The sequence below is a fragment of the Anser cygnoides genome, chromosome Z (genome assembly GCF_040182565.1).
Source record: "Anser cygnoides isolate HZ-2024a breed goose chromosome Z, Taihu_goose_T2T_genome, whole genome shotgun sequence".
Lineage (NCBI taxonomy): Eukaryota > Metazoa > Chordata > Aves > Anseriformes > Anatidae > Anser > Anser cygnoides.
The window spans coordinates 84,449,987-84,475,339 of record NC_089912.1 but is presented as its reverse complement, the minus strand read 5'-3'; the positions used below and the strand labels follow the sequence as shown (position 1 = coordinate 84,475,339).

The window sequence follows — 25,353 nt, the reverse complement described above, 5'->3', positions numbered from 1 at the left end:
GTCAATCAAGATTTCAATGGAAAGCAAAGATGAGAGCACTCATGCACAAAAGGTATGTATGATAATTGTGATGTGCAGACAAGATAATGGAAAATATTCTAGCCTTCCTTTAATTCTAATGTATCAACTGCTGCCTTGACTTAGACAACCTGCCACATTTAATGTAATATTTTATTTCAGTTATTATAGGAGCATTCAGTTGATTCAGTAAGCATTAGTCAGCAGTTAGCCTTCTTGCATAAGCTATTTTTCTTCAGATGTTGCACTCCTATAAAAGTGTGAAAAATTTTAATAAACATTAAGTATTGAGACTCATTTATGTTATGTTCCATTAATATTTAACAGTAAGTAAATTATAGCCATGTAGCTAACGTTTCATATTCACCTTCTTAATATACCCTACTGTACACCTACCCTAATTTTACCCTACTGTAAAATTCGGACTGTATTTTAGCAGGCAGCTGTTGCAAAGTAAAAGATCACAGAAGTCTTAACCTCTGTAAGTATAATCAGAAATGGAAGTTTACAAATAAGTGAAAGTATGTTAAAATGAGTATAAAGTTCATCATCTGTATGCTTAAGAACTACATCTTCCATACTGTATTCTAAGCTAATAGCTGGACCAAAAATACCACAAAAACACCCTATTCACTGAAAAACAAGGTAGAACACATTGAAGTCAAACACTGAAAACTTAGGAAATTTCAGAGTTGTTTGGCTGTAAAAGTAACTCACATACCTTACATTGCTGTTACAGTAAAAATCTCAATATGAGCATGTAGTTTCCCAACAGAAACAAATCCAGTTTCATCCACTGAATATAATAAAAAATATCTGAAATTTTACCTTCACTGTTCAATGTCTGATTCTATGTTTTAATTGCTACTCACAGTTCAAAACCTGGTTCTGAAATAAAAATAATTAAGTTTTGATCATACTTATGATTCATCAAGGAAAGTAGACTTCTATTCATCACACACCTTTATAACTTGTAGTACTAATTATAAGCAGTAGTGGACAACTTCCATGCAGGTGTGCACTGAAAAAGGCTGATTTGACATGCTTGGGCAGCTTCACTAAATAAAGCTAAGGATGACTAATGATCAAGGAACTGGGTTCCTGTTCCCAGCTGTGGAAAAAGGTGTATGTGTATTCCAATGCCCGTGCTCCTCACGCTTGACCCCTTCCTGTCCTGCATTATTCTACTAGTTCTAGTCCTAAGAACTGTTGCACTGGGTGAGCCTGAAGTCCTATTTAGCCTACTACCCAACTCTGACTAAAGCATTCTGAGATTAAGACACTGGTCTCCCCACCATATATCCTATCAGCTTCTGACAAACAGAAGCTTCGGAAATCTCCATTTCTCCCTCATGCTTTGTCCTGTTCCTCTTATTGTATTGACACCATTAGCAGCACTAAAAACTCTGAGCACTCTCAGCATACAGTCTGCTAATATTATAGAAGTTTACAATAAGCAACATAAATTCCCATGAAAATCTGTGTTTTTCTTTTTTTTTTGTTTGGTTGTGTTGTTTTTTTTTTTAAAAAAAGTATAGCTAAGCATGCCCATGAAAAATAACTTATTTTCCAAATCTGTACAGGTAAGTTTAATATCCAGGGAAAAATAGGGTATGTCAAAAATCTGAAGCTTTTTTTTTTTCAGCCTGCACCAAACAGTGCCATCCTTCACTGTCAATTAATTCTTAGAAAGAAGTAAACAAGTGTTGCTGAAATGGCCTATTCTCTCTCTTCCCCCACTCTTTATTTAAAAAAATAAAAATAGGTTCGGATACACTCATTATAAAACATTTAAACATGAATAGTTTTAAAATGCTGCATAGCTATAAGTAGTCAATATGAAATTCTATAATAAACATTAGAGCAGCCAAAACATATCAAATGCAAATAGTACATACACTGAGATCATCTTCCCAGCAAATGTCAAAAGTGGATGTAGAGAATAGTTTAAATGTAACATCAAATCTTTGCTTCCCCTTTGTAATCTGCCAAGGTGCGTGTCAAAGAATTCCAAAGCTAGATGCAGTTACTACATATCCTCTAGCAGATTTCTTTGCCAGCATAGTTCAGTCTCCCCCTGAATCCATGTCTTTTTTTTTTATTATTATTATTACTGGATTTTAATTTCCTGAGATCCTTCAGAGTCTGCATCTATACTGGAAGATCTAATGAACAATCACCGTTTAGTCACCTTTTCCAAGCCAATCATCACAGGTCTTTATCATACCTGCTTCCCTCTACTTTACTCTTCTCCAGAATGAAAACCTATAACTTAACAGTCCTTTATATAAAGTTTTCACCACTGTCCCTCTGCTGTCCCTCTCCAAACCTTTGCCACATCTCTATTCTTTTACTCCCTGCTCATTTCCTATAAATCTTACAAATATTTATTAACCTATCTTAGCATAAGTCAATGTCACTTGCCCAGTCTATCACATGCATCAATTTATTTATCAGTTAAAATAACAGCTTCAAGGTATGCATATGAAGAGTTCTGTGCTTTGCATGTCATAGAAAAGGATGGAGAAAGTAGAAAAGTGGCAATTTTCTCAACTGAAAATATGGGAAAATTTAGGAACAGTATAAGTAATTTTCCAGGCTGAAATCTATCTTTTTAAATGTGCTTGTTTTTGTTTTTTTTTTTTTTTTATGAGTGTGAGCTCTCATCTTCACTTTCACATCTCAGTGATACATTCATTTCATATTAGTGTTCTCAGTGACTAGTTTAAACATCATGCATATCTATGCACGTAAACAGATATGAAAAGAAAATGAACAAACGTTTTCAGATGATGGCCCTGTGCCCTGGTTTCAGCTGAGACAGGTCATTTTCTTCACAGTGGCCTGTAATGGTGCTGTGTTTTGGATTTAGGAGAAAAATAATGCTGATAACACATTGATGTTTTAGTTGCCGCAGAGCAGTGCTTGCACTAAGTCAAGGACTTCTCAGCTTCTCACACTGCCCTGCTGCGGGTGCACAAGAAGCAGGGAGGGGACAGAACCAGGACAGCTAACCCAAAGTGGCCAGAGGGATAGTCCACACCATGTCACACCTTGCTGAACAATAACACTGGGGGGTTGGCTGGGAGGGGAGAGGGGGTGGCTGCTGCTTGGAGACTGACTGAGCTTTGATTAGCAGGTGGTCAGAAATTGCACTGTGCCTCACTTGTTTTATATATACACAACAGTTTATTTTTATTATTTTTCCATCTTTTTCTGTCCTCCTTAATTGTCTTTACCTCAGCCCACAAGCTTTTACCTTCTTCTGATTCTCTCCCCCATCCCACTTGCTGGGAGTGAGCAAACGGCTGTGTGCCCAGTTAAACCCCAGCAGTCCTGACTCACAATATCCAGTTATGAGCTTTCAATGGTATTCCTTACATAATATCACTAATGGCAGGCATGTGCTGTCCAACCAAGAAATATGCCTAAATATTTCTGTATTTATAAGTAGGCACTCTTAATCTAGAAATAAAAGGCAAGCTGTAGCTTTATTTAAAATAAACCTATATGCAAGAAGAATTTTCCTTTAAATTAGCCTCATCCTCAGATCTCATCCCCACAATAACATCATCTGCTCCTTCTCAAAAGATGCTCCTCACACCTCTGGAGGGCAAAACCCAGTAAGTGCTTTGGCTAAAGTACCTTTTTATGCCTGTTCACTGACTGCTACCAAATAAGATTTAGAGTTGGTACATTTTGTCTGACTCCTCTTTCCCAGAGGTACTAACTAGGTTTCCATCCTCTACCCTGTCATTAACTTTCATGAAACTTCTGGACACTCAGCTATCTTTGACATTTCTTTGAATCAAATTTGGCTAAGATCAGCTACAGATTCAAAAGTTCTTGATGAAAAGCTATGACAAGGGAAAGAAAGCAAGGCCACAGAAGGAGGCAAAGATACCGGCAATGAAAATCTAATGAATAAAAAGGGCAAAATACCAAGTCTCATTTTCATAAACTTAACCAACCTAAAAATGCCAGTACAAAATAAAGTACTAAGAAAAAGGTTTATTTTGATTCTTTAAAATTCCTCAGAGTACTAAAGTGTTCCCGTTTTGTAAACATACTACTGACAGATAAAAGTCACACAATATTTAGAAGTAATAAAACACTGTAAGTTAGTAGAGAAAAATGTTTTTCATTTTGCTGGAGGTTTGTCCTTCAAATATCTTACACACAGAAATAATGAAAATATTACCTTGAGCTAGTCTTTCAAGCCGCTTCCCATGCTCTGGAGGAATAGCATACCTAAAATTCAGATGAAGAAAAGGGATAAAGAAAATGTTTAAAGACATGATTACTTAAGTAAAAATTATTTCACATAGAATAAGTACCCCAAAACATAGAAAACAGGAAGATGAAAGAATGAAAAATTATATAGAAAAAATATACTATTTTCTGAGAAAAAAAGAGAGATTAAGTTATCTTTGAGAAAATATTTTAGCATACTTCTAGCTTAAATATTATAATACCCAGTTCAGAAATGTTATATTCAATATTTTATATTCAATATTTTTAAATCACGCATATTGACAATATTTCATTATTATAACAGGCCAGTTAAAAAGCTACATTCTCCTTTTCTAAATGAAACAAAACCACGTAACAGAATAAATCTAATTCATACAGGTTTAATCTCTGATTTTTACTGTGCTTCACAAGAGACAGGAGTTCAATAGAAAAATATGAGCATTAGACATCACTATTTTGTCTTATTGTCAATGCTAAGGAGTAAGAGGTTACTTGTCTTTGTAAAACATTACAAATTATTTTTTAACTCTAACAAATAAAAGCTCTTTAAATTCAGAAATTGTACAGATTGGAAACACTCTGTTCTAACAATAAACTATTTTTAGAAGATTCCATAAGCTATTTGCAACAAATCAGTAAGAACATAAAACAAGTGGAATCTGAGCAAACACAGAAACTTCACACATTTCACACATTTACTGCACTTAATAGATATACTACACATATATCTGTGCATTATGCTTTATTTCTGACTTTAACGGCTTTCATTCCAGTTTAATGTCGCAATGACTTCAGATTGATTCTTCTTTACAAAAAAATATGGTTCAGAAGAGGAGAAAATGCATATTTAGCATAGTCCAAACCTGCACTTTCAAAGTGAACATGCAGCTTTATTTTACTATATTGTGAACACCTATTTCATTGATCTTCCCTGTCAACTACAAAAAAACAAGTGACTCACTTTGCACAACAACCCCATATCTCAAGCTCTCATTTGCACCTCCACACACAAGCTATTTTACACCATCTCAACTGAAACTGCTGCACAGAAGCAAGACTTTTCCAAAGTCAGTGCCTTAAATAGAACAAGTGTAACAAAGCCCATGCCTACTGACAACCCACTCCAAATGCTATTAAAGAAACTTTCAACTTGACTCTGCTCACTGCTTGCAGTTTTAAACAGAATTTCCTTGTTTTCCCAAAATTGATTGTTTATCTCCATTTATACTTCCAACCTATTTATGTCTGTTCTCCACTGCTTAAAGCACATGCATCAGTGTATACATAATAATCTAAAAGTATGTTTGTATCTTTCACACAGCAGTGAAGACAAATAGCTACGTATAGCTTGTATGTCATTAAATACACAACTATAAAGTAAAATCAGAACAGATAGTGTTTATGTCTAACAAAAAAAGCACAAAGTAAAGTCTCTTCTTTACTTTTCATGTCTTTAATGGACTGGAATTATTCTTAAATGTTGTTCTTCCAGAAGTACGATTTACTGCATTTTTGTGGTAATAGAGAGCTCCATGTTTCTGTTTGTACCCATAGACTTAGGTACTTATCAGTAGTCTAAAAGACAAAACTTGACAACTGAGGTCTCAACAAGTCTCTTGAAATGATTAAACAGGGCATGTGATTTAACTGGATTACACCTATTTATTTAGTGAATCTAAAATTATCTATCAGTAATTCATTAAGAAGAAGGACATGGACATACTAGAACAAGTCCAGAGGAGGGCCACAGTGACCACGGGGCTGGAGCACCTCTCCTGTGAAGACAGGCTGAGGGAGATGGGGCTGCTCAGCCTGGAGAAGAGAAGGCTCCGGGCAAAGCGGCTTTCCAGTACCTGAAGGGGACCTACAGGAAAGCTGAGGAGGGACTCTTCATCAAAGACTGTAGCAACAGGACTAAAGGGAGTTGTTTTAAACTAGAAGAGGTTAGACTTAGATAAGACATTCAGAAGAAATTCTTCACCCAGAGGGTGGTGAGGCCCTGGCACAGGCTGCCCAGAGAAACTGTGGGTGCCCCATCCCTGGGGGTGTTCAAGGCCAGGCTGGATGGGGCTTTGGGCAGCCTGCTCTGGTGGGAGGTGTCCCTGCACATGGCCAGGAGGGTAGGATTAGATGATCTTCAAGGTCCCTTCTAACCCAAACCATTCTGTGATTCAACACAAGCTAGTGCTTTTCACCATTGTCTTTTTTGGGGTAACGTGGTAGCATCTACTCCCTGGTCCTTCATTTCTTCCCACTGTTGCTACTGTCCCTCTTCTCACAGTTAAAGGACGAGGGACAGGAGATTGCCTTCACAGTATCATTGGAAGCCGTAGTTTCACTCTCCAGGCATGCTCCCGTAATGACTTTCCTTGGTTCCAAATACCATTTGTTAGAAAACTGAGACTTGTTAAACGTATGAACCTGTCTTGGATATCAGTCAAAGAATGGTGACGTGAATCTAACTGGATGCTTCATCTACTGCACAGAACACTGAACTCCCAAGCTCTGTCTCAGATTACTGTCAGTGAAAAAAACATTCCCTCTCAGTATCCTTAGCCAGGTCACGTAACACCTTCAGCACACTCTCTCATATTGCAAAACACTCCATCACTTTCCATACAGAGGTAAGAACCACTGTCAAGCTGAACTGAAACACGTTCTACAGCATCTCACCGGGCTGTTACAGACTTACACTGCAGCTTCAGATCAGCTATTAATAATGACATTTCAGTTTTCCAGCATACCCTCCTCTCTCCCAAAAACAATGAGTACTTAGGGGAAAGAAATACACGTGGAGAAGAAGAGGCTGAAAAAGTACAGAAACTCACAGAAAACTCTCACAGTGCGTTCTTTCTGTTACTGATCTCTTCTCTACACCCGCAGCATTAAAAGCTTTCGGAAAAATATTTTCCCCACTTTGTGCCCAGCCTCTTCTTAGCTACATTTCCAAACAGCCACTAATGTTTGTCTGACTCCTCATACCTTAAGGTCAAGTCCTGTCATCTTCAAAAGTACACGTAATGGATTTTAAATGCTGTATCACTATGAAGCAAAGAGAAACTTTTCTGATACCAAGCAAAGACACAGAAAAATGAAAAGAAATAATGTTATTTCTGTTAGTGCTAACTAAACTTTAACCTCATCAGTTCAGGAAGACATATTTGTTAAAAATTTTGAAGAGACAGATTAAAGTTGAAGAGTCACTGTTCATTGCTTCATAACTGTTTAATATTGTTCAGAAAAGATCTCAAATACATATTAATTCAGCAATTAAAGTGTATTGCCAACTTAACTATAGTAATTATTAAATCTAAGTCAACAATTTATGTTTCTGATACATACACACACCACTGATATAATTTCTATTGTTTTCAAGACTAAATGCTTACACAGAATTTCTTAGTGTACTTTAAAGCTAGTAACTTCATTTTTTTATTCTATTTTTTCATAAAAACTCAGTCTTACGGAAGATTAATCCACTGTTTATCCATGAAGAGTGGCAATGTAAGCTCCCTGTCCTATATACCTCAGATCCCCAGGGTAGACAATAACAGGCAATGGTCTAGGACCAATGATCACTCAGCCTTGTCTTTAACTTGGAAAATATGGTTGTTAAGATAGTTAACTATGATACGAAAAAACAACATTCCGAAAGCAAGGCTGAAAATAGCAATGCACAGTAATAACTTTGGTTACTATTAGCTTTATACTCGGACGCAAAGTGTAAAAAACCTTTAAGGAACTGTTTCCTTCACAGCTTCTGTTAGATGAATTTACTTTTTCTCTCCCTGTAGTAATGGAGAGCTACTTCCTTACAGTAAAACACAACTGTTTCACCCTGCATGTCAAAGAAAAAGAAATCAGTGCTGGGCAAAAATATGGATTTTACTCAAGTTCAATTTTATTAATAATGTTTGGATGTTGCACAGAGACACATCTGTACAACAACACAAAAAAGAAGTGTTTTCTTTAATTTTCCTTTATGTCAGAAATGAAATCTTTAGCATAACTCACTTGGAAGATAAGAATGACAAGCACGTGGACCACTTGTGAAATGGATTAACTCAAAAGAAAACATAGATGAAAATTACAGACTTCAGAAGAAGTAACTAATAGACGTTTCAGAAAACACAAGACAAACTAGTATCTCCACAGCATTATTCACTTTTTCAAATTTCCATTTGAGAGACTGTTGCAAAAACAGACAACAGAAAATAATTCTACTACATAAAAAGCGCTTATTGAAAACTCAAACTCATTTAAATGAATTGCCTACAAATATTTTTAAATAATGCTAGAGCATGATTTACTGTACATTATATACTGTGCATTACCTAACAATAATTTCATAGTTTTTTTTCCCCATTACTTTCACGTTCTTTTTGCTCTCCTGGACACAGTATAACCATTTGTTTCTCCTGATAATGAGTGTAGGTCGGAATAAGAAAAAAACAAAAGAAACCTGCTCAGAGCTCTTGGTTATCTAGAAAGGAAATTAAAATGGCTATGTTTCTGTACTGTATTAAAATGAGACTGAAAAAAATGCCAGAACAAATTTTGATCAGAAATGTCACTATATTAATGTAAGTCCAGGGTTTAAAAAAAAACAGAAAACACAGGAAGCAACATTCTATACAATTTGGGTTTGCCTATCTGTAATAATGCTGCTGTGCCAGTTTGTGACATTAACATATGAAAATAACATATATGAAACATACACATCATCCTGATGCCTTGTAAAAGAGTACTAATATCTCCACAATACACACAGCAGTCTGAAAGCATTTCAGAAGAATCACTGGTTTGGAGGGAGAAATACGTATTAATACCTTTTTCTGCTCTTCCCCCTAGTAGATGGCTTAAAAAAATACAATAAATTCAAATTCACGGGAAGTCTTGATTCTGTGCCCTAGTCTTCGCACTTACCATTTTAATTAGTGACAGCTAATGGAAATTAAAGAAGTTTTCTAGCAGAACATATTAGAATCCAAGATTCATCTTCTATACAAAGACATCTTCCCTATTACATGTTCCTCCTTTGCTCCCATGTAACTTGTGACATGGGACAGTGAAGAATGTATTTCCTTACCCTAACTATTAAGGGATAGTCTTGGGAGGTACAGGGTTGATATCCAACCGGAAAATAAAAAGACAATTGAAATAACATTCTTACTTTCTTGTTGGATTTCTGGTTGCAATCAGTAAACCCAATTTACGTAGGGAGACTAACTCAATTTATTTTCTTTAAAGAAGTCAGCAATTCACCTACTCTACAGTGATGACTTACAAAAACTTAAGGAAGATATTTTCAAATCCTCATTTCTGCAGTTTACTTAAAGGATTAAACCACAAAATTTCTAATATCTCCCCCTCTTTTTAGACTTGCCTACTGGCTAGACTGGTCAGTTTCCCACTCAACTTGTTCACCATTTGTACTCCGTTACGAAGCTCCTAGTTCCACCCATCCACAGTATGCAGAGTGTAAGTACTGAATTCAGAGTTCTGAACTGCTTTCTAGGACGAGCAGACAGGAAGGTAACTGTGGCATCACAGCTCATTTACTTTAGGGCTCTTTGCTAAGCCAGACCCAGGTTTTCACAGAACAGACACCCTATTCAGCTGCAGTTTCTTCTCAATTTATAACAACAAACACACTATTTAAGCAATCCTAGTACTTGATTCATGTTTTTGTCCTCAGGATCTACCATGTGGCATGGTAGATGAGGTGCTGCTACCCCAAATCAACACATCATCAAATTGGGAAAATTGATCAGCTGTAACTTGTGTAAGTTCAGGAAAAAAAGACAAGAAAACTGTCGTGTTTGAAGCTACCAAGCGTTCTTATAAAGATGGGATTGAAACAAAACACTTCCAGCTCAAAGCCACTAGGTCCTTCAACAGTAATGTAACAAATATTTACACATTTTTAAGACCAACATCTCTATATGATCAGGGAAGAAATAATTGTCTGTTTTGTTATTCGACTCTGAAAAGTTCTCTTGGACTCTAAGTCTTCAAGCAGCCAGAAAACATGCTACAGCACAATCTAAATTTCTGTAATGCCACAGTAGTTGTAAATCCCCTAAACTATATTAATAAAATTAAACAAATTCAATTAAAATGTCATTACATTAAGAATGCTGATTGTTAATATTCTATTGTAAATTATTACTTTTTAAATATTAATTGAATCCAAGCAATTATTTAGCATTCCAGTTTCCCTGTTACATTCAGTTAATGTCTTGTTTTTAAGACAGTAATATGAGAATATTTATTCAAAAAATGAAGTGTAATGTTACACTACACTTCATTAATGTTACACATAACTGCACTTCCTGAAGCAAAATTTAACACATTATATTAAAAAACATCCTGCATAATCTACTGTTGTAGCTAAAAACAAATACAGTGATGCTATCCTTCTGTCTGTATCAGAATTAGGCCTTTCAGTTTTTCCTTAAATTTCCTGTATACTCGATGTGTGTGTGTGTGTATATATATATATATATCCAAGATGATACATACCCATCTATTCTCTTTAATTAGGCAAAATATCATGGCTACATTGGTTATGACCAATATCCACTTAAGTTGCATTTAAAATTAAAAAAAGAATCAGAAGCCAATATACATAGTAATGCAGTTTTCAGAAGTTCTGCAGCAATACAGCTTAAGTCTTCAGTCTGACACAAACTATTAAAACCTTAAGCATTCTGCACCCATCAGCATATACTCTGTTTCTAGAAGCAGCTTCTATCTCCAACTTTGTTCCACCATGAAAATCCTAGCTTAAGGATATGTTCCAGACAAATTAAAATTTAAGTCCTCACCCGGGGAAACTGTGTTAGAAAGAGGAAAAAGGACAATTTGTCTTTATTGGCTGCAAAGAATGCCAAAACTCACAAATACCTGTACTTGTTCAATGAATTGCACAGTTGGCACTGTATGACAAGCAAGGATATGCTGGTACAATGAGTCACACATTTTTAATTTAGCCTGTTTTCACAGAAAGTGAATTTTACTTTCATAGAAAGAAAAGCAGTGGAGCTAAATGGTACTATAGACAAGAACACAAAGATCTCTGAAATATAAGTTGTTTTACTTTTTTCCAAGGAACCCTTACCATTCTCAAAATAGAAAAGGAAGGTTGTAACAGCCTCTGAGAACAACGACTACAAGATGACAAGCCCCTAGTTTAAAAGAACAGAAAATAAGGCCTATATTTGTCATAAATATATATATATATCAGGTTAGCTAGCAAAACTTATTTCCTGTGAGTCCATACTGCATAGATCAGCATAAAATTCTATAAACTGTCAGTCATACACTGACTTCCACGGTTGACTTGTATCCCTCTGATGTCCATGACAGAAGAAAAAAAGATACCGAATAAAATTTTATTTGCCCACAATAGTGATAAGGTAAAACAGCCCATGAAGTTAAACCAAAACAGATGCTTTTTTTGCACTGCAAACCATTTAAAGTTATTAATAATTTAATAACCTCAACATTTTAATAAAGCTAAAAGAAATTCAAAGCTATGTATGAATGTAAAAATCACTAAGTCATCAAACCTTCACAGTAAAAAGTATTAAAGAACAAACTATGTAGTTAGAGCACAACATAACTAGAACAATCAATACAAGAACAAAAATGTATTCAGATTTCTGAAAATGTATGGTGGTCTTATCATGCCTCAGGAAGTATTTATACAAATGCACACCACATGAATAGCTCTGTTCTAGGCATCAGAGCCAGAGCAGTTATGTTTTGTAGTACAGAATCATTACCACAATACTGTTTCCAGATTTATAGTTCTACTGAAGTAGCTACAAAGGTGATATCTGCAGCAGTCAGTTCATTCCATCAGTAAAATCACCAAAACCCACATATCAGCAGACAAGGTAGCTCTGGAGATGGGTTATTACCTTTCGAAGTTTTCCTTCTCTAACATATACACTGCATAGTTAAAAAAAAATAAATGGTCACAAATACCGTATGCTGATAGCATATGCAAAATGAACTTTTAACCGTATTCCAGTACCTAAATAGCCTTTACCAACTGCCTGGCCTTGGGCAAAAATAATAACTCAAGAAAGAACTGCTTGTCAGGCAGAAAAACATAGCTTATTCTCAACCTTCCAATTGAGAGCTGAAAGTTTACCAGATATGGGTAATACTACAACTGTTGCTGTCTCTGTTCCTGCACTTGTTTATGAATGGGTGTAAGCAAGGTCCTCCTTTTCTCTAATTCTGTATTTTCAAGGGCTTTGTATTTCTAAGAATGCAGATCAAGAAAATTAGTAAGTATCACAGAGTCCTATCACAGAATCACAGAACAGTCGGCATTGGTAGGGACCTCTGGAGGTCATCTGGTCCAACCCCCGTGCTCAAGCAGGGACACCCAGAGCAGGTTGGCCAGGACCGTGCCCACGTGGCTTTTGAAGATCTCCAAGTAGGAAAACTAAAATGTCCCTTGGCAACCTATGCTGGCGCTCAGTCACCCTCACAGTACAGAAGTGCTTCCTGATGTTCAGAGGGAACCTCCTGTGCTCCAGGTTGTGCTCATTCCCTCTTGTCCTGGTACTGGCACCACTGACAAGAGACAGCCTCGCTCTGTTCTCTTCACACCCTCCTTCAGGTGTTTATACATACTGATGAGATTCCCCTGAGCCTCCTCTTCTCCAGGCTGAACAGCCCCAGCTCTCTCAGCCTCTCCTCATAGGAGAAGTGCTCCAATCCCTTCACCATCTTCATGGCCCTCCATTGGACTCTCCTCCAGTATGCCCAGGTTTCTCTTGTACTGACAGCCTGGCACTGGACACAATACTCCAGGTGTGGCCTCATCAGTGCTGAGCAGAGGGGAAAGATCACCTTCCTCACCTGCTGGCAACACTTTGCCTAATGCAGCCCAGAATAGCATTCGCCTTCTTAGCAGCAAGGACAACCTGCTGATTCACGTTCAACTTCTCCACTAGGATCCCCAAAGACCTTTTCTGCCAAGGTGCCTTCCAGGTGGGTGACCCCCAGCATATGCTGGTGGCTGGGTTTCTTCCTCCCTATGAAAAGGGCTTTCCACTTCCCTTTGTTAAATTTCATGTCCAGTATCAGTCCACTTCTCCAGATTCCTCTGGGTGACAGAACAGCCCTCTGGTGTTATCAGCCACTCCTCCCGGTTTTGTGTCACCCTTAGATAGAAGGATGTGGATCTGTTAGAGTGGGTCCAGGGGAGGGCCACAAGGATGATCAGAGGGCTGGAGCACCTCTCCTACGAAGAAAGGCTGAGAGAGCTGGGGTTGTTTGGCCTAAAGAAGAGAAGGCTCCAGGGTGACCTCACTGTGGCCTTTCAGTACTTAAAGGGAACTTATGAAAAGGATGGAGAGCAACTCTTTGCTCAATCAGACAATGAAAGGACAAGGGGGAATGGTCTTAAACTAAAAGCGGGGAGATTTCCCTGGAAATGTTCAAGGCCAGGCTGGATGGGGCTTTGGACAACCTGGTCTGGTGGGAAGTGTCCCTGCCCATGGCAGGAGGGTTGGAATGCGGTGATCTTTAAGGTCCCTTCCAACCTGAACCATTCTATGATTCTATGATCTTTCTGCCTCTCAGAGAAGGTTTTATAGATTACTCCCACTTTTCACATTAAAATATTTGCACATCACTAAAATTTTCTTTTCCAAGACATGCAACATAACCAGGAAACATGCCAGTTATGTCGATGGTAAGCATAACCTGTACAAAGTCAGCAACACTTCCACTCATGCTGAACTCCGCACCACCTTGCCCAAATTTTACCAGTCTTGACCAGTTATCCGCTGATCTCAGTGAAAATCCTATGAATGATACTCCAGAAGACTGTCGCAAACTGAGTCTTTTAACCCTTCTACTTCACTGCCGTATCTGCTCTTAAATCATGTAGTGTTAGCAGCCTATGCCTTCCCTTCTATACCTTTGCCTGTAATATTGGTGTCAGAACACCACCCATTTTATCCCACGATACTCATAACCTCATCACTGTTTCCTTTGCTACTGGCATTCAAAGTCTGAAAGATTTCATATGAAATCATGTTTTAATGCTTTCCACAGCCAATATCATGGCTCATCTTTCCACTTCATAAAGGCAGATGAACAGGTATTGGTACATTTTCTATACTAGTTAATCCATAAAAACAGGTTATAGCTACGGCAATCAATAAAGATGCTCAAGAATTTTAGGCCGTCTTGAGAAGATCGGTGTTTTCAACATCCTGTATCCACTGAACTCCCCCAAACACTAATCCTGAACTTAATCTACCTGCTTAACTTTGAATGTCACCACAGATGTTCACTACTTTTCTTATAGTAATGCAACTTCATCTGATTTTGGCTAAGCACTCTCTCCAGTAATCCACTCCTTTTCTTGACATTATCACAAAGATGTCTTCCCTTTCTGTTGCAGGTATTCATCTTTATTTTATGACTGACCATCCCTGGAAGACCTTCTGTGATATATGAAATGCATTACTAAGCCTTTTCTTTTAAAAAAGTGTCTCTTGTCATTTCTGGTCTGTTCAGGAGAGCAGGGAACTTAAGACCAGATGGAATGTCACAGAAAACATCACAGGTCAATATATAGTATTTGCTAGTGTAGAAAGATCTCCATCATTAGATGTAAAAGGTGAAAACAATGAGCACAGCTCATTTGGGGCTACACAGCTTTAAAAAAAGCACAAAATGTGTTCTCCATTTACTCTTATCTCCCCTTCCCCTGCCTCCCCCCCCCCGCAAAAGAAGAAATTAGTCCAATTTTAACTTTTGAAATATCCACAGTGCCATGAAAATAAATGCTTTGGTTGTGTTCAATAAACACTTTCACGTATGTATTATTAACATTCTTCAAGAACATTTACATCATTTTAGCCCTTAAAAAAGTTAAAAAAATAAAGATCCTATCCACACCACTGATCTTGGTATGAGTCAGGTAAGCAACCCAAAGAATAAACATTGCTTTCAGACACTTAATACATCCAGAAATACTTTCCAAAATGCAAATACCTTATTCAGATTTCTTTGTATTTATAAACTTATAATGTAAATTAATGCATTATCTATATTTTTTACCCATAGATCTAGTACACCAACCAATAGCCTAACATTTTTACTATTAACTGAAATCTGTTTTAGGCAAGGCAATAATTTCAAAGAATGGTTCAAAATACTTGAACAACATATCAAAATTCCTCAAGCTATTAAATAAAACAAGAAAATCTTTAGTCAAGGCCTACAACCCTGAAATAATAATTACAACAGAAGAAAAGGAAAATATATAGCAACAAATGGCAAAGTGAAGAAACTTTTAATGCTAAAAAGCAGTTCAACAACAAACTGGATTAATAAAGTAAATCATCCATCATGCCAATGGTTCTTCTTGGTAATAGGACTTCTTTCATAAGAAATAGTGATGTTAAATGGTGTAGCACCTTCAAGATTTTTCCCCTTGAAAAAAAATGCAAAGGAAAAGTTGCAGTAAAAATTCTGCTTGCAATTTAGCAAGCAATCACAAACTATTTCTCTTTTCCAAAACTCTTTTCTCACTATACCTCTCTTCTCCCCCTATATTGTTCCATTTCGAGGCCTCTAAATTTCATCAAGTCCTTTCTTCTCCAATTATTTTATGTCCTTGACACCTTTTTGCAAGCAAAAAGTCATTTATAAAGCAAGCATATGAACTGCAAAAATATATACAGACACGAAAACAACCTTAATCTTGATTTTGCAAAGTTATCTGACACGTTTTCTTGTTTCAGATGAGGCAGTCAATGGAGTAATCAGTACAAATAAACCTATGAACTTCTTTGTATACCTCTTGGTGGTGAAAGTGCACAAAGAATAAGAAGAAATGAAGTTTCATCTACACCTAACTTTTGGAGAAAGCTCCAAATCCATAGACATCACCCCAGTCAGACTTGGCTACTGCCTGCACATTCTCATCTGGGCTTTCAGGTGCAAGTGGTTCTTTTCTCACAATTCAGAGAAAACACACTACCTATCATACTTAGTAATAAAATATTTGTCAGTTCTCCATAAGACCAACGTGGCTGTCTTGAAGAACTAGATGTATAACCAGTAAGGTTAAAACCTCGTGCTACTACCATATATGCCAGGGTATTTGGTTTCACTAAGGAAGCACTTGTCAACTCAGCTTAAATTTTAAAAGAATGTTCAAGATCTTCGCTATCTGTATCCTAACCTACAACTCCTCCTCCACTTTTCTGAAGTAAAACATCATGTTAACACATGGTACATTTTGCTGATGCAGCATTAGCATAAACTACTGCGCCATTCCTCCAGTAAACCCCCAGCAGCCATACAACAATAAATAAATCTTCAACTGATTAAATCTAAAGTTTTCACTCAACTTTTTTTTTAGTGCTACATTTTGTAATAATATGGGCCAATTTGGTTCACAAAAGGAAGTTAGTATCCACTACTATTTCTTCGAAAGTATTAAACAAGTATCTATGAACTAGAAAAGCCGTTACCATATTTTCAATTCCCACCTTCTTCAAAATAGTGGGATACAGCTAAGTTTTCTTAGTTCCTAATGAGTTTATATACTTCAAGATGTAACAAAATGTCCCAACTACTTGGAATTTTACAATGTGCAGTAAGGTTTTCTGTAAATAGTACTTCTACAGTTCTAAAGAACCTAAAACAATTTTTTTATGCAATCACACTGATTTAGTAAAAGTTGTCTTTTCGTCTTAGAACATTGTGGAATTACCCATCTTTTCATCCATTTTTAGCACAACTCTAATTCTTCTGGCTGAGAAGACTTAGTATGCCCAAATCTATCAAAACAGCAATTTCCAACAACAAAAAAATATATAATTAAACAAGGCAAAACACAGAAATGCATTACTCCAATAGGTGTTGTTTACCTACTCTAAGCACAAGAGACCACTGTACAAGAAAAGCAGGTAAAGATGAAGAAGTGGCCTAAGAAGCAGCAGCTGATCAATTTACCACCTTCTATACTGTGATCAGAATGGCACTATTTTCTAATTTACAGTTTAAATAAGTAGGTCTTTTTTTTGGTATAGATATGAAAGTAACAATGTCATAAGGAAATACCAGCTACAAAGTTTTCCATCTACTTTGGATGACTAGAAGCTGACAGAATCCATCTGAGCAGAGTGCATCTTTCTAATGACTTTATGTTCTTTGTACAAAGTTTTTTTCTCTCCTTAAAATACATCTGTAGGAAGACATTTCTCTCATGTGCTTTAATATATATTATATAATAAGATACCACAATCTACATGTGCAATATCTGATTGATGGAGAGACAAAGTAAAAAGCTGTTCAATTTAAAATCTAATATAATGTGGAAAGGATAGCAGAAGCTTCCAATATAGGAATTAACTTCAATGCTGAATCTCCTCTGCTACTGGACCCGTGTAACAGTAGAGAATGCAACCCTGATGCAATAAAAGCAATTAAATGCATGTTTAATAGAAAAACCTGGAAGCATTCCCAAAGGACGAGTCACATGTCTACGTAAATTGAACCAAAGGAACTGATTTCAAAGAGGCCTTACAAGAGTTATCTCAAATAGTCTTGGAGTTGCCAACTCTAATTAAGCTTGTCAAATTGAATCATTACAGTCTTTTTCTGTTGAACTCAAATAAGCCTTATATACTTATTAGCCTTTTCCTTTAAAACAGAATACATTACTGTGATGTTCTTTATGTCACAGACCTCACAAATTTCATTGCTTTTTCAACTGAGAATGTTATTCTGGCTTTTGAGTAAAGCTCATCGCTGCGAAGCAACTGCACCCCAACTGTTTGGTTTACTCAGCTAAACAAATAGACAAATGATACTTCATAAAAATTTAAACTTGCCATGACTTTGGCTCCCCAAAATGTAGATAATTAATACTGTAGAGATCCATGTCTTCAGTGTGCCACGCAAATGTTGTTTTCCACATGCCAAAATACAGATACGGGGTATTCACACCCTCAATAGAAATTCCACATTCTTCTCCTACAACATCCAATATTGTGTTAAGGTGGGCGATATTCCATTCCTCAATACCCTGAAAAAGATAAATAACAAATGTATTAATAAATAAAATAATGCAATTTTATATAATAGTCTCACTCAAAAGATACATGCCTGATCTAGTCTTTCGAAAGACTGTAGATCAACACAGATTTGTAAGCACTTCAACAGACAGATGAAGTTTCCACAAAAAAAAATTCTTGACTTTAGTAGAATTTAGATCAGGTATTAAATCTGAGATGTTTGAAGCAGACAACAGGGAGATACGTATCAGCTTAATACTAAATACGTCACACAAAATGGATCAAAATACCACACAGAACAGAAATAATAGCCATAACCAAGGATCTCTGGTAAACTGATAGGTAGATGTCACTAAGTTTCACTGTGCATATCTTCGCTTCTTACAAAAATAATACTAAATATTATTAAAAATATTTTTATAATGTCATTTTCCCAGACAAGTTTACTGGTCCTCTGAACAACATAAAAACTAAAGCTATGACTTCAGAGATATTTCTAACCATAATGATATAATGCACAACAGAGCACCACAGAAGAAATCTACTGATTTCAAGGAATTTCAGCTGTTGTCCTTCCATTTTTTGCCCATAAAATTTGTGTATTAAAAGCCACTAATGTAGTTTTTGTTGTACTTCAGATTCACAAAGAGCAATTCTAATTTCAGGCAATGCAGTATGTAAAAGTCAGTATAACCAAGATCAAGACTACAAAACTGAAGAGAAAGGGTTTAGACTTCACTATAACAGCAATTGCTAGCACCTCCAATTAAGACATTGACCAATGGCTCAAGCAGCCAGGAAAACATGATATACAACGAAAATTATTATGAACTCAATTCAGGCAAGTTTGTTTATTGGTAAGAAAGACAACACCAAAACATGCTCTTAAATACCACCAGCTCTCCAACTCTCATCACTGATACTCTGCACAGTTTTGACAATCTTAATCAAATTTGGGGAATAGTTTGATGGTAGACTGCAGTTCTGATGCAGCTGATTAAAACGAAGAAACATGTTGACATTCAACAGTTGTGCAGGTGGTAAAGAAATCAAGTTAAAGCAAGAAAGAATCAACATGCAATATTCTCAGTTTTCGCTTTCTCACTTTTTGAGCAAGAAATAATGAAGCATGTTATGTGTTCAGCAACAAGAGTTCATATAAAGATAGCAACTTCTGTATGAAGTTCAACCATCTCTTTGAGCAACCATTTTTGACTGCCTGCACTAACTATTTCACTTGAGAAAAGCTACCCTTAAGGCGTCTGGGAATTTTACAAAGGAGCTGTATTTACAGAATGAGTTCATTCTAGATAGAAAATCTTTTTATGTATGCATTTTTAATGAAAGCTTTAGCTTTGATGCACTCATGTGACATAAAAGCACTTGAAAAAATACATATAAAGGTATTTATGATAAGCAGTATCAGAAAAGAAAATTAAACACAAATACGTATCCAAGTAGTAGATGCTGGTAAAATTTGCACCCTTCAAATCTAAAACTCAGTCATCAGCAAGGTATTAGAGCTGTGAAATACAAAGCTAATCTGATGGAACAATTTTAACTAATTATTCTTCAAATTAATTTATATATTTGACTTTTAAAATAAAATTAATCTTTGTTCACCATTTACACAGTCAATTTGGAGAAACAAAATAATATGGCAAAATAAGAACAATGACTTAACTGTGCAGGCATAGACATATACAATGTTAGAACACAGTAATAAATACCAGATTTAAAAAAAAAAAATCAACTGTTAATCTAGGCAGTATCCTCTTTTTGACAGTGGCCAAAAGAAACAGTGTAAGCAAAGAACATCCTTCAAGCCTCCAGCAATATGCAGACTGAAAGTTTCACCAGAGTTGCTATTCTTCTGCTTAACAGTACCCAGTAGGCTTTTTACCACTTCCCCATTCATTTGTCCAATCACCTTTTTTAATCCATGTAAGCTTTTAGCAGCCATAACATCCTGAAATCTTACTCTTCTCTTACTAAGAACTAAATGATAGTTAAAAGAATAGACTAAGAATGAATTATCTTTTTTTCTTTTCCCCCAACGCCTCTTTTTTGCCATTCCTGTGATTAGTAACAACCAATCACCAAACTGCTAGTGGTTTGTCCATGAAACAAAATCAAATCCTCCCATGGATAAGAAGGTTGCTTCAAAAACATATACAACCCACAATCTCTATAACCAAGACACATGATCTATTTCCATTTCCTAGAAACCACTCTGGACAAGCTATAGAAGCTTCAGTGTACGAGGGAAGTTCACTCAAACTGGCTTATACCCTAAAATCAGAATGATTCATTTTAAATCTTTCTACATCCCTGGACCTTGGAAAAAAAAAGTTTTATCTTTATGTATAGATTATTGCAAAATACTACAAACTATTATTAAAGATGTTACTTTACCTCACAGGTATACCTCTTTCTGATACTCCAAAGCACTAAGTAAAATGTTTATGTGAATTTTTAAGTTAAATATTAACTCAAACTTTTGCAATAGATATGTAACTGTTTGTAGATTTTACGATTTCAATGCCAACTAAAAACATTATACGACCTGTAAAAGAGTAGTTTAACAAGTCAACACATAACAATACTTCTCAAAATTAAAGTCTACCTTAGCAGCATAGTCCTAATAACCATTACTAGATCATCACTACACATAACCCTTAATCTAAAAGCATACCTAGGATTCTCTTAAAAATACAAAAAAAATCTATTCAATGTTTCAAATATTTATTCTGCTACTAGCCTACTTCTGGATATCATTTTACAACAATTTCAAGGAAAATGTAGAGAACATTTCTAACACCCACATGGCAAAGTTTTAAAGAACATTCGCCATCTTTGATAATTGTACCACAGAATCCAACATCAGAAAAAAAAAGCTAAAAATGAGCAATTTTTTCTCTATTTATTGCAACAAAGAAACAAACTTGAAACATCTTTGCTGGAGCACATTATACTTAGGTTGCAATTCTTTAGAGAAATATAGCAAGTAACAGGTAACAGCTTATATGAGGGACCGCTAATCCAAACTTTACAATAAGTTTGCATCATCTAAAAAGTTTGTAAATTACTGTCAAGAGCTTTTTTATGAGTCTTTTAACAGTATCTGAAACAGCTTGTAATGGAATATGGAGATAAAAGGGGACACCTCACAAGCAGTTCTCACAAATATCCAAACAGTTTGTAAGGAGATGACCCATCCTTTTCTCAAAGACAAAAAATACAGTGAATTTCACTTTTTACCGAGGTATTGAAAGCTGTTTTTTAAACAAACAGCGATGACCTTTTTGCAGATAAAAATAGGCCTCCAAGCAAATTTATATTCTATTCATTTTCCATTTTCAAAGTAATTATGATACTGACATGATACCATTCTACACAATTTCCTTAAACAAATCAGCAGTCTGAGGAATTCTATTTCTATGAACATGGTTTCTGTGTATGTATATGCTAATAAACACAATCCTTTTTCGCTGTTTAATTTTTCCTTTGATTATCTCATGGACTAATTACACTATTAACCTGGCAAACAATACATCTCTTGTACAACTAGTACTAAAAGCCCCTATGACTGACAATAAAATCTCAAATAAGAGTTAAATATATATACATAAAATAATAATTAAGAGGGCATGAAAGGGAGTAGGAGAAACATGCATAAGAATTGTGTTTGGTCACCCACTCCTCCCTTTGTGCACCCAACACTCACAAATAAATGTGCTAAAAAACCTACCATGCTTTTACTGCTTCTCTGAAGTGCATGAGATACAGACAGGAAAATACTACAATCGGAATTTCTGCACCATAAACACACAAGTATACAATCTTCCTCACTTTATCTGATTTGTATCTTCTCAGTATCTTTTCACACATGACTCTTGCTTTGCAGCACCCTTTTGAAAGGTGGAAACAAAACCAGAAGCAAGTAGAATCTCTTTTGAAATAGACACTAAAACAAAATGTGTAAGTGAAGGAATGTTCGTATTAACCTAAACTATGAAGAGATCATATACAGAAAGGACATTTTGCAATCACGTGTTAAAATACAAAACTTTCTACTTTTTAAACACATTAAATCGCATTGGGACTTCTCTTAAAGTCAATGCAGTGTGCACATACAGGATTCTACTGTGAGATAAGAGTTCTGCTTATCTGGCCACAATGCAACCGAGGCAATTAGCCAAAATCAGGATCGTGGCTTTGAGTCACACTGAATTAGGTATGTTTCATGCTCTGCCATGCTTATTCTCATTCTCTGTCATATCTTGTAGAAACTTCTACTCAGTGACCCTTTTTTTCAAACTAAAATAAATTGTGACCAGAGAGCACTCATCCAGTCTCCATGCCCATCATCACTCATTACCAGAAGTTCATTCCAATTCGTATGTTATTTTACTTAATTCTTATATAATTATCTTTCTTGTATTTTTATTGTTCAGTCACTGTTACTGTAGGAGTTCATGTCTCCTCATTATGCTACCCATTAACTTCCAGTAAACACTACTATAAAGAATACCATACAAGTCACATACCTAAAGCAGACAGTTCACGAGAGAATCTGTAGGACTACCTTGGCAAGGATGGAAACTCCACAACCTCTTTGGGCAACCTCAGTCACCCTCACAATAAAGAATTGTTTCCTGATGTTCACAGGGAACCTCCTGCATTTTAGTTTGTGCTCACTGCCTCTTGTACTGCACTGTGCATCACTGAAAAGAGCCTAGCCCTTTCTTCTTTGCACCCTTCCTTCAGGTATTTAAACACACTAATGAGATCCCACCAAGCAGTCGCTTCTCCAAAATGAACAGTCCCAGCTCTCTCAGCCTTTCTTCATTTGCTCCAGTGCCTTCACCTGTGGTCCTTCACTGGACCCTTTACAGTGTCCAGTTCTCTCGTCTTGAGAAGCCCAGAACTGGACATGGTACTCCATGTGTGTTGTTTCACCAGCAAGGAATAGAGAAGAAGGATCACCTCCGTCAAGAAACCTGCTTGCATCACTCCTCCTAATGGTATGCCCAGGACACCGTTCACCCTCTTTGTGGTAAGGGCATATTGATGCCTCACGCTCAACTTGGTCCACCAGAACCCCTCAGGGCCTTCTAAGCTGATCAGCCCCCAGGATGTACTCCATGTGCCTGGGGTTGTTCCTTCCCACATGCAGGATTTTACATTTGCCCATGTTGAACTGAATAAGGTTCCTGCCAGCCCACTTCTCCAGCCTGCCAAGGCCCATCTGGATGGCACTGTGAAACTCTGGTGTCAGCCACTCATCCCAGTTTTGTGTCATCAGCAAACCTGATGAGAGTTCAGTCTGCCCCATAGTCTGGATCATTAATTAAACCCAGTATTAACCTCTGCCATTCACCAGTAGTTACTGGCCTCCAAGTAGACTTCAGCCCACTGATCATCACTCTCTAGGCCTGGCCAATCAGCCAGTTTTCAATCTACCTTACTCTCCTCATCCACTCCACATTTCTTCAGCTTCTGGCAGGATCTTATGGCACATAGTGTTGAAAGACCTACTGAAGTCACGGTTAGATGATATACAATCCTTTCCCTTCATCTACCAAGCCACTCACTTCATCACAGAAAGTTATCAGGTCGGTCACGCATGACTTCCCCTTGGTGAATCCATGCTGACTACTCATAATCACCTTCTTGATCTTCCTGTGCCTGGAAACGGTTTCCAGAATTAATAGTAGTTCTACCACCTTCCCACAAATCAAGGTGAAGCTGAGTGACCTGTAGTTCTCTATGTCCCCATTCCTGCTCTTCCTGAAGATGGCTGATAACTGCTTTCATCCAGTTCTCAGGCACCTCTCCCAGCCACCATTAGCATTCAAAAGTAATCAGGTGGCATCACAACAACATCAGGCAGTTCTCTTACTATTCATGGGTGCCTCCCATCAGCGTTCATGGACTCTTATTATGCCCAGTTTGTTTTTTTTCTAACCTCTTTTCCACCAAGAGTAACTCTTCCTCATTCCAGAATTTTTCCCTGATCTCCGGTACTTCAGATCCCTGAAAGTAGGTCCTAGTAGTAAAGATTGATGCAAAAAAGGCAGTCAGCCTTTTCCATGTCCTTCATCACCAGAGTCTTCATGCCATTCAGCAGCAGGCCTGTATTTCCCATTTTCCTTTTGCCACACATACTTCATAAGTCATTCTTGCTGCCTTTCACACCTCTCACCAGATTCAGTTCCAGGTAGGCTTTGACTTTCCCAGCTGCATATCTGCATATGTGGACAGTGTCTCTGTGTTCCTCCCAGGTTAGCTGTCCTGTCCATCCACCTTCTATATACCTCGTGTTTATCTTTGTGTTTTGCCAGAAGCTCCTTGTTCATCCATGCAGATCATCTTGCTTTTTTTTTTTTTGCCTGACTTCCTGCTTACTGAGACAGACTACTCTTGAGCTTGGAGTGGGGAGAACATGAGCCAGCTTTCATGGGCCCTCTTCCCTCCAGGGCCTTATCCCATGGGAGTCTTCCAAGCAGATCCCTGAACAGGCCAAAGTCTGTTCTCATGAAAGCCAGGGTTGTGGTCCTGCCTTCTGTCTTAACACCTCCTCCTAAGATATTTAACTCCACCATCTCATGTTCACAGCAGCCAAGGCTGCCTTAGACTTCCACATTTGCAACAAGCCCCTCCTTGTGAGTGTAAGTTGCAGCAAACAACCTCTTCTCATTGGCTGCTCTACCATTTTGGTCAGGAAGTTGTCATCCATGCTTTCCAAGAACATCCTTGATTGCTTAAACCAAACCCTGCTGCTCCCCTGCAGCCTTCGGTTAAGTTACAACTCCGATGCAATCCCTAACTTATCTCTTGGTCAAATCCAGATTTGACAGCTAATGTTAAGGTTCTGCTTTAAAATCAAGTTAGTTGCTCTTTGAAGGATACAGCAGGAAACTGGAGTACCTCTGATGCTAAAGTTAGTTATGTTAGAGATGCACCTACAACTCAATTTAACAAAAAAAAAAATCAACTTTTAACCTGC

At 37.0% G+C, this 25,353-nt stretch overlaps 1 protein-coding gene across 12 annotated transcripts in view; it reads right to left on the bottom strand.

Annotated features, from left to right (window-relative positions):
• The window catches only part of KDM4C (lysine demethylase 4C), a 286,752-nt gene that overhangs the window by 226,474 nt on the left and 34,925 nt on the right, over positions 1-25,353 (bottom strand). For all 12 annotated transcript variants that reach the window (XM_066989006.1, XM_066989004.1, XM_066989002.1 and 9 more), the window contains 2 exons: positions 18,159-18,352; positions 4,220-4,269 (listed from right to left, as the gene is read on the bottom strand). In XM_066989006.1, the coding sequence (XP_066845107.1) occupies positions 4,220-4,269; positions 18,159-18,352 (244 nt within the window). The remainder of the gene's footprint in view (positions 1-4,219; positions 4,270-18,158; positions 18,353-25,353) is intronic.